Source organism: Calidris pugnax, unplaced genomic scaffold (genome assembly GCF_001431845.1).
Source record: "Calidris pugnax isolate Ruff unplaced genomic scaffold, ASM143184v1 scaffold18, whole genome shotgun sequence".
Lineage (NCBI taxonomy): Eukaryota > Metazoa > Chordata > Aves > Charadriiformes > Scolopacidae > Calidris > Calidris pugnax.
The window spans coordinates 11,522,408-11,537,988 of NW_015090812.1; the positions used below are offsets into that span (position 1 = coordinate 11,522,408).

Here is a 15,581-nt window from a genome sequence, read left to right on the forward strand (position 1 = left end):
TCATATAATATTAAAAGTGCATCCAAAGACATTATTACTATGAATTGTGAATTAGATACTAAGTCTCATTGTATTATCCTACATGGTCCTGTCTTTTTCCAAGGCCTCTGCAACAATACAGCCCACGGTAAGAATTCACAAAACTGGGTTTTAAGAGATGCATTAAAATATTTCATTTTAATCTGTCTTCAGTTTAAATGTCAGTACAGCTATTATGATTTTAAATATTATAAAGTAACAAATGAAACCAAAGATATATGAAAATACCTATTTACTGAATATGCAAGGTCCTGAACTCCTGCAACTGCATGCCTGTAGGCGAGTGCTCACGCATAATTCTTGTGTTTCAGTGTTTCTTGTGTTTCACCTACAGACTTAAGTGGTCCCTATAAAGGTAATCACAATTTACAGGCTCCTAGAAATACACAGTGAAATGCACCCTATGGACTTGAAAACTCAATTCCTCAACTGCATTTTCATCTAGAACTCAGAGCAAAGTGTTATACAAAAATTTGCCCTCATGCAACCTAACACCTGCCAAACACTGCAAATCTCCAAAGAGAGTAAGTAGAGAAGAAGGAAAAAAGAAAAAAGGGCACTAAACGAAACACTGGGCAAAGGGGAAAACGTACTATGAATAAAATGGTGCATAAGATAGAAAATTTAAGTAAGGTACTGCACTGTAAGAAAGAATTAAACTATAAAAAGACACAGCAAAGAGATATGAGAAACTCTTGAGAAAAGACATATGCAGAACACTAAGCACAGCATAAAAAATTAAGCAGTGTAAAAAGATTTAAATCAATAACTTCAGTTTTGATGAAAATATCTCAAGAGAAAATGCAACCGTTTCTGAGCTAGAATATATAAGCAAAATTCTAAAATATGCATCAAAATATATTTTTCTGGGAGGAATCATAATACACAAAAATTCAACTTGTGTGTGTAATAACATAAAAAATTAACATTAAGAACACTTTATGATTATACAGCCCCCAAATCAGTCTGTTATTACCTACATGAATGTCTATGTTGAGATAAAATTTCTGTTTAGAGATCTCAGATCTGTCCTTTGTAGGAGGGATCTATTTTATTACAGAGATTGTGGAACATCCATCATTTCAGCTTTCTCTCTGAATAATACTACTCCACATAGTTTGCTTTCTGTGATGATTATTTTTCCTATTATATAATCCATTTTCCCAGACATATTCATATATGAATGTTGTTTAAACACGACAACATTCAAAAAGCAAAAAAATTCATACAAAAATACCACAATATACATTTAGTTGTTTTCCTTAGAGCAAGTCTTATCAAGAGCTGTCGAACGTTTCCATATATTCATATTTTATCAATGTTAAAGTAATTTCTTGGAGAGCGAAAATCAGCAGTGGGAATGTGTATGACATCAAGCTATGTAATATAACAAGAAATAATATAAGTTTACAGACATATCAAACTGCTTCTACAACACAAAGGAATACAGCTTTTTTTCCCCACTGTGGAACATCCAAAGAATGGTACTAACGGCGTCTTGGGGAAACGCCTCCTCAACCCAGCCAAGATGCTAATGCCTCTCTGAATTTGCTTTTAAAAGAGAATAGAAATATAAACCAGAGGAAAAAAATCATCCAAAAGACAAGTTTAATCACAAACTGATGAAGGACAGAAAAACAAAGATGTGCACCGTTTGAAGATCTGATCAGCAGAAAACCAGCATATTTTGCTTAGCCAGAAACATCACAGACAAAGCAAATAGCTTTTACCTGACAGCATGAGAAACCTGGAATTCTTTGCCTCTGACTAATCAGGGAAAACATTTCTGCTAAAACACTATTTTTTTTTAGTTCAACATTTTAGAAAGTAAGCACAAAATGAGATTAAAGAAGGGTATAATTAAGACATATTCAAGAGCTGTAACAAATTAATTAGGAGTATCCTCTAATGAACTTTGGTATTTTTAAAATTTGAAAAAGGCTGTAATGTACTCCATTTGATTAAGTCTTCAACAATAAAGCTACGGACAAAGGACAACTGCACTCAAATGTCAAAATACAGACTTAAGTTCTTTAGAAGGATCCTATTATAATGAGGAACCATCAGAATACTAGATTTATTTTCTTGCAAACATAACAAAAAAGACTGCCCATAACTTTCCAACTATATCAGCATTTTTTGAAAGGAAAAAAAGTCCAGCTAACACTACCTTCAGTAGAATGCCTCCCTTCCAAAAAGTAGAAATTATTCTTTCTTGATCTAGAAGAGAATTCTAGCTTTGATTTTTTTTTTTCCATGAAAAATCAGTAAAATATAAAATAGGATATAAATACCACCAATTTCTTTTGGAATTCTGCATTCAGGCAGCAAGTTAGTAGCAAGCTACCAAGTCCTACTTGCCATTTCAAAAGCTCCCTAAGAAGCTCTCACAAACAGGCTGCCAAATCTGAACAACCACTAGCTGTATCCTCAAGAGCAACTGTGTAAATTCAAAAACTAACGCTAGAGCATGATCCTGAAATCCTTCCAGAACAAATTAGATCTGTGTTTAATTGTAAGAATAGAAAAAGATAATTTTATTTTTACAGTATAAACATTCAACTGCAGATTCTGATTTTTAAAAACTATGCATTTCTGACATGTTTAATTTGAAAGAAGTAAAAATGGAGGCTACATCTAGAAATCTGATATGATTGCTATCATTCTTTTCCTAATAAATGATAATAAAAAAGACACTAATGTACGTTCATACTAACATGATCAGTAAAGTCATCCTACTTACAGACACAAGAACATCCAAAAAATGTCAAAAGACAACAGTCCATTTTTCCCATTTATAATTTAGGAAACAGCAATCTTCTATCTACCAGGAGAGCGTCCATACACTTTGGGCTGATGGCTGAAGCTGCAGATATTTGGTCATTATTTTGAAATCACAGTTTGTCTGATTAAAATAATTTAGTCACATCGAATACTGATCAAAACTTCATTATAAAAATAATGCAATTATTATATCAAAAACCCCAGTCAAACTTCTGCAGGATTAAACAGTCATCTGTACCTTGTACCCCACATTCACAATAATTGTGCTGTGATTATTTACAGAAACTACTAGCAGGGGTTTAACTTCATATGAAGCAAACTGATCATCTGCATTGGGCCTTTCAGTACTCACAACAAAATGTAGAACATCTACTAAACAGCAAAACGCAGAAGTCAAAACAGCTTTACAAAGACTGTGCAATAAAACCTGTGGCCCAATCTATCCTTTGAAGACAATTTTTTTCCATGTAAACTCTCTTCGCTAAGAAAATTGCCCTTTTGTTTCAAGAATCTCTTTCACAGTTACCACAAATGTATGATTATCACAGTTCTACTTACAGACATTCAGATGGTAAATATAAAACCAAGTTAGTGTTCTTTGCTAATAATTAGAACATATATATATTTACATTTAATGAATATCAACAGCAATGTAGACATAATTTGAAGAAAATTCTCGATTGCTGCATTTGATCAATTTATCACAATACTGTTTTTCCCGTGAAACTCCGAAAATAGGTATCTAACCTTAAATTTTATGTATAACAGAATGACAATTTCATAAGCTGTTAGTGCTGTGCCTACTGGGTATGCTGATAAATAGCTGAACTCTAATTAATTCCTTTGGTTTTGTTTCCAGATAGTTTGTTTAAAAAAAAGAGGTAATAGACGTGTCTTAAAAAAACCCACCCAATCTCTGTCTAAAGAATTCATATTGCTAGGAATGTATAAACCACATTGCTGTACCATACTGCATATTAAATAGAGTTTAATTTTGTTTGGGGTAGCAACAAGGAAGAAAAATGAAGACTGAAGAGTATGAAAATTATAAAGCACTTAAATTTTTGTGAAAGTACTTTAAATATGTATTAATTTATATACTTTTGGTAAGAAACAAAAGCAGAATTCATGGTTACCATAGTTACACATACTCTTTGTTGTGTTTCAATGCCACATGATCTGATTCAAAGTAATACACATCAGGCTCTTCCTCATCATCCTCTGCAGTGTGGATGTTGGCACTCTCTTTGGCAGATGGTACATATCCAGCAACAAGTCTACCCTCAGAAAGTGGCTTTCTTAGTCCATCACTCCCATGATCTCCCGTATTACAATTTCTCTCTTTTTCATTCTGTTTAATTTCTTCAGACTTTTTGGGAGATCCATTGATACTATTAATACCTACAGGTACATTCTTTTCAGTGGGACTAAGATTATTTTCCTCAACCTGTCCGTTTTCTCTACAAGGAGAGTTATTTTTAGTAGGGCTACTTCTGGCAGGGGCAGCCCTTCGTGGTGAAGTTCTCAACGTGTATCTGTGTTCTTGAAGTTCCGACATAGATGTCATTTGAGCTGAAACACAGTCCAGCACTGAAGAATGTGGTTCAGGTTCACCTGAGATTGATGCACTGTCATGATGAGTATTCGGGTTGCTATTGGTGTTTTCAGCACACTGTTCCTTAGAGGCACTACTATCTCCTACAACATCTACCTCCTCCTCCGAATCCCTTAATAAAGATGACTGGATTTCAGAAAAGGACCCTGTAGCTGGCTCGTCTGCCTGATTAGCATGCTCCTCAGGCAAGCAGTCATTTATTATTTTGTGGTCCTCTAACTTTACCTGTTCTTGAGAGTTTGTGCAAGGCACATAATGGTCTACAACACTGTCCTCCTTGCTGCTGTTAAGCAACAATGAAGAATGGGCAAATGAGTTTCCATTTTCTGCTACCGTTTTGTCCTTGGGCATACAGGAACCAGCACTGTTTTGCTTAGTGTTCCCATCAAGCTGACAGTCATCACAGTTAAGAGAATTTGAGTCTCTCTCACCAACTCCATTGACAGTCTGATAACCTGCGATCTCGTCAACTATTGCAGAATTATTAAATCCTTCTGCACAGACATTCACCTTTTTAACTTCCCTTTTGTCACAATCATCCAATATAAGACATCGACAAGCTCGCTTAGTCCCTGTGGAGACTGCATCATTGTCCGACACTAAGCTTTTATGCTCCAATGATTCCTTCTCTGTTTTAGTAGGCAAGTCTTCTTCTGAACTGTTCGGTGCCTCTGAACGTAGACAGCGCTTAATTCTTTTCAAAACCGGTGAAACAGGTTCTGCTTGTTTTTTTTCACAGTTTTCCACAGTTTGTTTATCAACATTATCTTTTTCTGAAGTAGACAACCCTCTCTTTCTAGGGCTCACCCATGATTCCCGAGCACTTTGTTGTTTCAAATCAGTAGTTCTTCCACCGTTACTTCCCTTCTGAGTTTGCACAGACTCTGGCCTCTTCTTTGGTGACCTTGACCGTATTTGAGGATGGGGTGACACTTCCTCTGGATGAGCAATACTACGGTTTCTTAATGTTCTACCACAAAAGTTTTCATCCAAACCATTTAAACCCACTGTAGATCTTGTAACACGAGTAGATCGAGAAGCAGCCATACTATGGCAAGTCCCTAAAGTATGTTCATCATGATCCACTCATTGGGAAACCTTCAATAAAATGTAAAAAAACAGTCAGAAAAAATATTTAAAGAACACCTAGAGACATAGCAAATCTGAAAAATATATTGTCACAAATGTATCTATAGCAAAACCGAATATACCTATACAATTTCTGCGGTACTGCCTTAGGACATTAAAAAAGTTTTCCACCTAAGCTACAAAGTAGCTGACTTAGTGTATGTGGTTGTTCTGGCTTTAGTACTTGTGTGAATGTTGCCCATATTTATGTAAGGCTGGAATGTTACAGTTAGGCTCCAAATAATAAAATATGTTATATTTATGTATTGTACATATTACATAATCGATTGGTATTATTGTTTGTATGGTCAAATGAGAGGTATCAAATCACAAACAATAATACCAATCGATTATGTATGGTCAAATGAGAGGTATCAAATCACATTCTTAATATCCCACAGTTTCCAGTTATATGGTTTCACATACTAAGAAGGAAACCATTAATATTGTATTTGCTTGCACTTGTTGCTTAAAAATGAATTACTCATAAGTAACAAAACAGAATTGCAATTCTAATTTAAAAGTGGATTAAAAGAAAAAAACAACAAAATCCCACCAGTAAAAAATAGTTATAGTCATTAATAGTAAAAATGAACTAAACCAAAATGCCTGAATCAGAATCATAAGATCATTCAAGTTGGAAAGGACTTTGGGAGGCAATCTAATCCAACACTGCCCAAATGAACATAGAGACTAAATTCAGATTTAGTTACACAGGATATTGACCAGCTGGGTCTGGAAAAATCTCCAGGTACAGATATTCCACAACTTCTCTGGGGAACCTGTTTTAGTGTTTAATTGTCCTTACACTTAGACCCAGGTGGGGCCTTCCCTATTTTCGCATCATTTATGCCAACAAAAAGCCTGGCTCTCTTCTCAATAACCTCCTCTGAGGTACTGCAAGAGTGTTTCCCAAGCCTTCTTAATTTTAAAACTTTTCATACAGTGGTGAGATGAATCATCACCTACATCCGACTTAAGGAAAGCTAAGACTCAAAGCTAAGCTGAAAATAACCAGTTTGAGAGTGTCTGTATTTCAGTTGTGAGGGTGAAACGTAGGAGTAGTCGACTTGCCCAATCTCAAAATAGCATATTTAATAGAAATCAGTTCAGTCTTATCATTCTATTCATTTCATCTTTAAAAATTCAATGTGTCAAACTGCGTATCACCACAAACCTGTCATAATACCCATGACAATGAATAGATTCACATTTGTACATAATGGCATTCGTTCCCTTTTCCATCTAGCCAAATTCCAGATTTTACAAACCTGTTCAACTGACATACAATGTGAAGACTTAAAATGTTAAATATGGAATCAAACCTTTTGCATGTTATTTAGAAAGGCTCGAAATGACAAATGGAGGAAAACTGTTTCAATAGGTGTTTTCTATCTTCAGCAAAGGAGAGGACAAAAGAACGTATCAAAAAAGAACATAAATTCTCACAAATCTACTATTTGGGTGTCAGATGGTCCTAGAGCAGAAAAGAGACAACGGACAAGACCAGTACATCTCTTAAGCAATACAATTCTGTTTGACAATTAAGAGTAATTACTATATTGCCTGTTTAGGTATTCACAATGCAAGTTGTATTTATTAATGTATTCTAAAAATATTGCTTGGTATAGCTCTAGATACAACTGTATAAGACAGCACATCATTCTGCATAATTAAGAAAAGGCAATTACAAAGTGGAAGTTTCAAATGTTTTCAAAACTGCACTGTATTTGTGCTGCTACAACCCTCCTGCTTGTTAGTTATTCCTGCTGCCGTACATGAATGCCTAAAAAGGTGCACTGTTCGTATTCCTGGAAATAGAGGTAAAGAACTGCTCTCGTACCAACTTCCACTCTGCCCATTTGAAAGTAACGATGCAGGACAAAGGTGAGATGTCCAATGAACTCTGTCTTATGAGAAAATATAAATAATACAACAAACTGCAAATTGGAAAAACATCAGTAGTTGAGCTGAAGAGAGAAAAAAAACAAACATGTAACTGTGTGTTGTCTATAATGGCTGTTTACACCTATTTTCCACATGGATAAACTTGCCTGTATAATCCCCCTTTTACACACAAGCTCAATACCTTCTGAAGAGTGATCTCATTTGGGATTGAACCCCCCCCAAAAAACAGGGTCATTTAGATATTCCATTTCACCTAGGTTGTTCTAATTAAGGCTAGCACACATTAAGGATAAGTAAATGACATCTCAAATGCATACCAATAAAATATATTAAACCAAATTCCAATGTACACTTCGGTGAGTAACTACTACTGAACTCAACAGGATAAAGACAGAAAATTTTACTGATTTACTGGTATGTTACTTTCTAAAGAAATACACCTTACATAACAAGTTAAAAAGTTATTATTTACTTAGTACAAAATGTTAAACACTTACCATTGCAAAACTAGAAGAAATATAAACTTTTGACATTTCATAGAGCAGGCTCTCACTGCACCACTCAAATTATATCAATCGGCATTGCTGATATCCATGACGTAATCCAAACGCCTTTTTACTATATTACACCATCACATCAACAAGAATTTGAAAACTGTTGAGAAAAAGACAACGGCATCAATAAAACATTTAAATTATTTCATTAAAAATAATAAAACAGGACACATAAAGAGTAAGGCTTATTAAGAATGTGAAATGCTAATTTAGGCTTCAAACGTAAAATATCTTTCTTGGCTATTTTTAAGTGATCCACTGTACCACACTAAAGATGTGCAAGAAAACGAATTCACAACAGTCTTACGTGTTGGGGTGTTCAAACCTCAGAAGATACTTGAAAAGATACAAGAAAACAAGTAGTGAGCGATATTACTACAATTAATGAATTGTGAAATGCATTGTCAAATATATTTTATCATTAGATACACAGTGAAAAACAATTATTTTGCTATTTAATTTTAATCAACTGAGCAGAACTCAAAACTTATATTGGCTCCAAATCCCTGAATAACCTTCCTCTATACAACAGGAATAAAACGCTTTCCAGCGTTTCACATTAAACCTATTCTTCACCCAGGGAAAACAACGTGTACTACCTTGTCTGTAGTGGAAGTGAACCCATTTTCATATTGAAAGACAGAAATAAATCTATAGATCCAAAGCCACACAATACTTTCAGTTGTCTCCAGAGTTTGGGCATCAGTGTCAATGCCCAACAACTCTTAGTTGAGAAAACGTACCAGGAATCATGTTTAATTTATCTACTTCTATGAAGGCACCATAAATCACTATAGAATAGTGACTACTGAATCTGTCTTCGTATTTCTTCATAGAAGCGAACTTATTTTCATATTGATGATTCAAAAACTCTATGACGCAAAACACAAGCTGACAGGTTTCTCCACATTTTCCTTTCTACACAGTTATTATACTTAGATCATATAATTCCAAAATCTTTGGAAATTGTCTTCTATATTTTCAGTTTAGCAGTATGGAATCATAAGTAAGAGCAGAGAATGAATTCCCCATTAAGTTGACAATTCAAAATATAAACTGAGCCAAATAAGAGAAGAGATTAATGTTGAGTTAAAGTAAAATTCAATAATGAAAGGTATTTCTACAATGAGGTTACATAAGTATCATAAATTCTATTATATGGATAACTAAATCAAATTAGATTTCAATTATTCAGTGGAGTTTCTTAATTTAACAAACAGCAGAGAACTGTCATAATAAAAGACAAACAAAGAATGGAAAAACAAGTAGGCAAGGAAAAATGCAAGAGATAAAAGAATGAAAGGAATGAGCAAAAAAGAACAGTTGCTACTGAGCCGTACCAGGAATGGAACTAGAAACAGTGAGAGAGGAACTCCATAAAGAGCTCCAATATCAAGTGACTTTGGCGTGCTACTTGTTTCGGGAATGGTGGAAATAGTAATGCCACTCTTTCCTCAGATTGTACACTTTATGTCCCCTAATCTTCTTTCCCCTAAAACAACCCTATTTTACTCGCAGCAGGAAAGACACAAACCCTGCTGTGCCTAGTTGCATTTGGGGAAAGCAAGAGCACTTTAGACACAGCAAAAAGAATGTGTAAGTATCACAAGAGGAGAAACAAAGCTGGGGGGGCGGGGAGGGGCACTCAGAATTTTTTGTTTAGTGGGGAAAAAAAAGAATTAAAAAAAAATGGAAACTTTAATCAGGATACACAGAAATCACTGCTCCTCAATTACTGCTTAAAAACTAGAAAACAACATTCACAAAAGCTTACCAAGTGAATAATTAAATAATTTCTTCCAGAAGTTTCCTTGGGAAAATTATCTTGAAAAGAAACTATTATTTCTTTACATTTCATAAGCAGTTAGAATTTTTTTCACCTAGAACAACCACATCATCCATGGCAGAGAAATTCAGTGGAAGAGTAATTTAATGTTTTGGACACCATTCGTTTTAGAAGGTATTTATGAGTTGGAATAAGGAGCGCAAGGGAAAATAAATATGCTTTTAGGTCTAAGCCATTCTTCAGGGAACCACATCAACATTTAATAAAGAGAATATTGCAATAAAGACTCAAAGTCTAAAGAGAAAGAACCAACTGAAAAGAAACAACATGGTCTGGTTTGCAAAGCCCACTAAAAATGAAAAAGTTAGAGGTGAAAGCAGAATATAACACAGACAGAGACAAAGCTTTAAAGTAAGAAATTTGTCTGTTATGGAAGGACTCTTTAAAGCAAGAATTTGTCTCTTATGGAAGGACCTGTGTAAAAAGTCAGTGTTGTGAGTGTTGATGCTGTGAAACCTTATGTTACGGTCATACATTAGTCAGTATGGATTAGTCAGTATGGAACTTCATAGTGAGACTTGGAATTCGACTGCTCACAGAAATTGTCGACACATCTTATATAAAATCAAGAATTTGATGACAGCATAGGATGGAGTTTCATGGAGTTTTTAGCATTTGAGAACCCTCAGTGTTATATAGCTTTAGGCGGACTCTACTGATAAACACCATAGTCATACAATTATGCTAGAATTTTTATTTAACTTAACCAGAAGCTTATTTAGCAAAGCTAGTGAATGTTGAGCTGTGTGCGATAACCTCTAGCAACAGAGGAAACAAATTTACACAGAGATGGAAACCAATAGTTAAAGACAGCAGAATCAGGAAACTCCTTCCTAAATATGCCTGGTCTAATGGAAAGCATCCCTGCCGACAGCAGGGGGGTTGGAACTAGACGATCTTTAAGGTCCCTTCCAACTCTAACTATTCTATGATTCTGTGCAGAATAACTGATTTCTTCACTGGGTTAAGCCAGTACTGGGTATCTGGGAAACAAGTTGATTGTTTAAAGGAACCCAAAGAATTAAGAAACATGTACATAGTTAAAAGTTTGTTCAATGCGGCCCTATGCTAGAGAAGAAATAATAAAGAAAAGAGGTAAATATATGAACATACTGGGTGTAACAGCATGTGGGATCTGAAAGCAGTAAAGCAACAAAAGCCTCTACTATAATTGTGTGGTGGTGCTTTTTACAGAATAACTGATTTCTTCACTGCGTAAAGCCAGTACTGGGTATCTGGGAAACAAGTTGATTGTTTAAAGGAACCCAAAGAATTAAGAAACATGTACATAGTTAAAAGTTTGTTCAATGCGGCCCTATGCTAGAGAAGAAATAATAAAGAAAAGAGGTAAATATATGAACATACTGGGTGTAACAGCATGTGGGATCTGAAAGCAGTAAAGCAACAAAAGCCTCTACTATAATTGTGTGGTGGTGCTTTTTATATATGGTACTTATGATGGATATATTAACATTACATACAATATTAAAAGAAACCAAAAAAAAGTGTATTTGGGGGACAAAGAGGGAAGATACTCTTACAACCAATAGTGATTTGGTGTCACTACCTTATGAAAATAGACAATTACTACAGCCTTCCACAACTGTTCAATGCTAGAAAGGATAATATTTTGTTCATCTTATCTTGAGTATAACAAATTATCACCTTATATGAGGTGAAAACCATACGTCTTCTTGTTCTTCTGAGTCTCATCTAATGATCAGTTTCCATTCATGCTCAGTAATACTGCATGGTGATAAAGGTTAGAACTTTTTCCAGTGTTCAGATATTGCAACTATGGATATCCGACAGCAGTAGCACTCTCTAGTCCCATACTGAAGTAAATCCCAAGATCATTTCAGAAACAGTATCTGTTATTGGTGTGGTTACTATTTACCAGACCAAATGTGACACATATATATAATTGCCCTCTCTTGTTCCATTTTCTTTCTGCAGGACCGTACCTGCCTCTGGCTGAAAGGAATATTGCAGAATGTTTTAATTCAGTCATAAGACTCTTTGATCATACTTATTTCTGTCATCAGAACTTGGGAGTCTTTAATGTATATTCCTTTATTAAAACTCTGTATTTTATTCTTTTAAAAATCTGTGTCAGAGTTTACATTATCCTTTTCAAATTGTAACACTTCAGAAGAAACACCACTTTTATGTACATCTTTCTAATACCCAAAAGGAGAACATTTTCTGGGAAAGAAAACAAATCAAAACAAACGTGTATCAATGACAATAATATGGTGTGATTTCAGAGTATAAAACTGTGCATAATTTAGCTAGTTTGACAACGTATATTCAGTTGTTCTATCCCTCACCCCAGACTGTTTCTTTAATTTTGAAATTGTGCTTCCATTGACCTAATGGCTTTCTAGACTGCTATTACAATGCACTTAATATAACTTGATTAAAAGAACTGTGACTTTTACATAAGAATACAGCCAAGTCTGCCGTATTTCTGAACCTATAAACATTGTCTGCTTCTTTCAGGATCTCTCAGAAACCACTCTGAGCCACTGGCCACTGTTTACATTTCAGGAAACAGCAGTTCACTAGGAACTTGCTACTGGTCTATCTCAGTGCAGATACAAAACCGATGGCCAAAATTAGCTTTTCTCAAGCCTCTTTCTAAATTTCACTCCTCCCAAGAATCAATCAGAGCTGATAAAACCTGACTTTGACCTGATCCTGTATCTGTAACTCAGTCTTCTACATTAAAGTGGTTTTGCAAAGAAAAAGCATAACATTTATCATGAATCTCCTGTTTGTCGTTACCTTCCATTATGAGCATGCTGTAAGTATTTAACCAATTACTTCATCCATACACTAGCATGCATGCATGCAACATTTAATTGCTGGCAGAACCCTGTATATGTTTCATGCGATGGCCCCTGGCATGGGGGAGAAATTACATCTTCTGGTTTTGCATTTTCCACAGAGAATTATACTAAAGGTATCTTGAATAAGCTTTTGTGTTCCGATTGCCTAGAGACATCCTGATCATTACACCATTATCTTTCTTCTTATCAGCTATACACTCCAGACCACATTATTTCAGTGACATAGAAAAAAACCAATTAGACTTTATACATTTTAAGCATGCATAATACTGCTTATGTGTATCTCCAAAGAAAAGAATATTCCTAGATGACTTAAACTCATAAATAAAACCGGTGTATCTCTGTGGTATAAAACAGCAATTCTTAAATTCTCTGCAGAGCAGTAGTATGCTATTTAAAACAGTACATTTTTTAAAATGGAAAGTTTATCATATAAAATGAAGACTGCAGAAGCTATTTATGTAACCAGAATCTAATCCCTTACAGAAGCATTTGCCCAAGACAAAAAATTAGCATCTTTAGACAGAAGAGAACCTGCACAGACATCAAATTATCGGGACGTTGGTTTATCTCCACATATAAAGCACATCACTTTGTAGCAAAATGATATGACTATATTAGGGATGAATTCCATTTAACAAATTATATTCACTAGTCTATCACATCTAGAGTACGCCAGCATCTCTTCCCACACATACTGAGCTTAGCATAACTACATTAGCAAGAAATTAGTTTTCTGGGGAAGGCATTATATGTTTCTGATTTTACATTACATCAAAATAAGCAATACTTTCAAATTGCAGAAATAACCCCCACCAAAAGACATTACAAAGATCTTAGTTGAAATAATGCATAACAATAAGCAGCTTAAAGCTATAATGAAAGTTTAAATGCAATAGAAGTAAAAATAAATAAACGTTACGAGGCCCCATGTACTGGAATTACTCTCAGATTTTAGCTATCTCTGATACAGTAAGATTATACTACATATGGTCAAAATACAGTTTGTCAGAATGGGACTACTTATATTTAGTTTCTCTTTTATATAAGGAGAGCAAGATGAAATAAAGAAAAATTTAGAACACTAGGAAAAAAATTATCAACCGTTCAGTCGTACCACTCCAAAATAGCAGAGACACACTCTACAAAAACCACTAAAACTGGCAAAAAACTGTAATGGATAGTTCAATACGCATCTTTTCTTCCTTAAAATAGATGGGTTCACCAGGCCAGACATACCTATTCTTACATAAGAAGTGGGGAAAAAAAGTATCTTTAGAAATAATCATCTTATGGAAAAATTGTTTCTAGTTTTTTCCATGAAAAAAAAAAAGCAATGGGAAGAGTACCTGAGTAAACTGAACCTGATACTTCAATAATAGGATGTGTAAAAACAAACAAGAGCTTAACCTCCTCCTCTCCATCATTGTCTTACATTGACCTCTCCTCTAAAACCACAAAATAAAGAAAAAGGTCAAACCAGCAAGTTACATGACAATGACTAGTAATGCACATCTGTTCCTTTGTATCCCTTCCAGTCAGCAGCAGCTTATCAAACCGGGTGACTGCACTGAAACTTCTCATTCTTCTGAGCTACCTACATTAGGGCATTTATTGAGCAGATGGGTACAATAGAGGCATCACACCCTTTTTCCAGCCAAACTTTCAAAGATCAGGTTGCAATGTTACTTCATATATAACTACATATCAATTATACAAGTGTAGCTATAAAGCAAAACTCTAAAAAAGTAACCACACTTAATGAATTCCTTTTCCTTAGATACAAACCCCAAACTGTTTTCAGTTTCTTATATCTTGGCCAAATTAGAGTTTGCGCTGAAATCACACATTGAAGCATCTGCCTCAGACTGATATTCCCACCCTGCTGCCTCTCCTTTCAAATCTCAGTCAAAATAATTACTCATTTCTGTGCACAAATACGGATATATTTTTTTAAATCCTCTTACTGCCTAAGACACATCTGACTTTCTTCAGTAAGTTTTTCTACCTCCGTGTTTTGGAGTAAAAAGTTGGAATTTGGCATGGAGAAGCATTTGTCTGAGAACAAAAATCCTGGTGGAGCTGTGGTGAAGGCAGGTTAAGGGGAATGCTGAACACAAACGGATAGGTAAGGAGAGCACCGAAGTCAGTGGACAATGACTGGAGAAAGAGATAGACTGGAAATCCTGAAGAACTGCTAGAAGACAGAAAGTAACTGTGAAAGTGGGAAACTGGAACTGAGAATAACTGGAAGAAGCAGGCAGGCAGAATCTGGGATCTTACCTAGTCACAACTAATCTATACACATCACTGCAGCACCCACCCCAATTATCTGTCACAAATACCTGTGACAACTCTGTCAACACAAGTACTTCTGGAACTATAGTACAAAATGAATCTACAAATAGGTCCAAGATGGAAATACCACTTTTTTTTTTCTTTTCAAATGAGTCCAGATTGATCAATTTTTTTCTGTGGGTCATACTAAAGAACAATGTGCTGCAGCACAAGGATCATGTGGCCAGAAACTAACATGAAGATGTGAACTTTGGAAAGTGGTACCAAAGCCCTAGGAACAGTAACTACATTCCACACTTCAACACAGTACCTAGTCCTGCTTAATCGTATTAGAAAAATGCAAAAAAGGATCAATTACTGTGACATCATTTAATACAAATTGCATTTAGCGTGAATAAAGACAGTAAGCCTTAACTAAAGACACTAAAGCCTCACTTGAACACTCTTAGTGAACTAACTAATCAGTCAATAAAATAACTGTTGTCTGATGCAACCAACTTACCAAGAAAACTAAAACCAGACTACATAAATAACTTTCATGTTCCACTTCAAAAAAA

General features: G+C 35.0%; 1 protein-coding gene across 2 annotated transcripts in view; it reads right to left on the reverse strand.

Annotated features, from left to right (window-relative positions):
* Positions 1-15,581, reverse strand: part of ZZZ3 (zinc finger, ZZ-type containing 3) — a 59,950-nt gene that overhangs the window by 25,343 nt on the left and 19,026 nt on the right. For both annotated transcript variants that reach the window (XM_014939164.1, XM_014939165.1), the window contains exons 2-3: positions 7,972-8,128; positions 3,975-5,536 (exon numbers count right to left, since the gene is read on the reverse strand). In XM_014939164.1, the coding sequence (XP_014794650.1) occupies positions 3,975-5,485 (1,511 nt within the window). In that variant the 5' untranslated portion in view covers positions 5,486-5,536; positions 7,972-8,128. The remainder of the gene's footprint in view (positions 1-3,974; positions 5,537-7,971; positions 8,129-15,581) is intronic.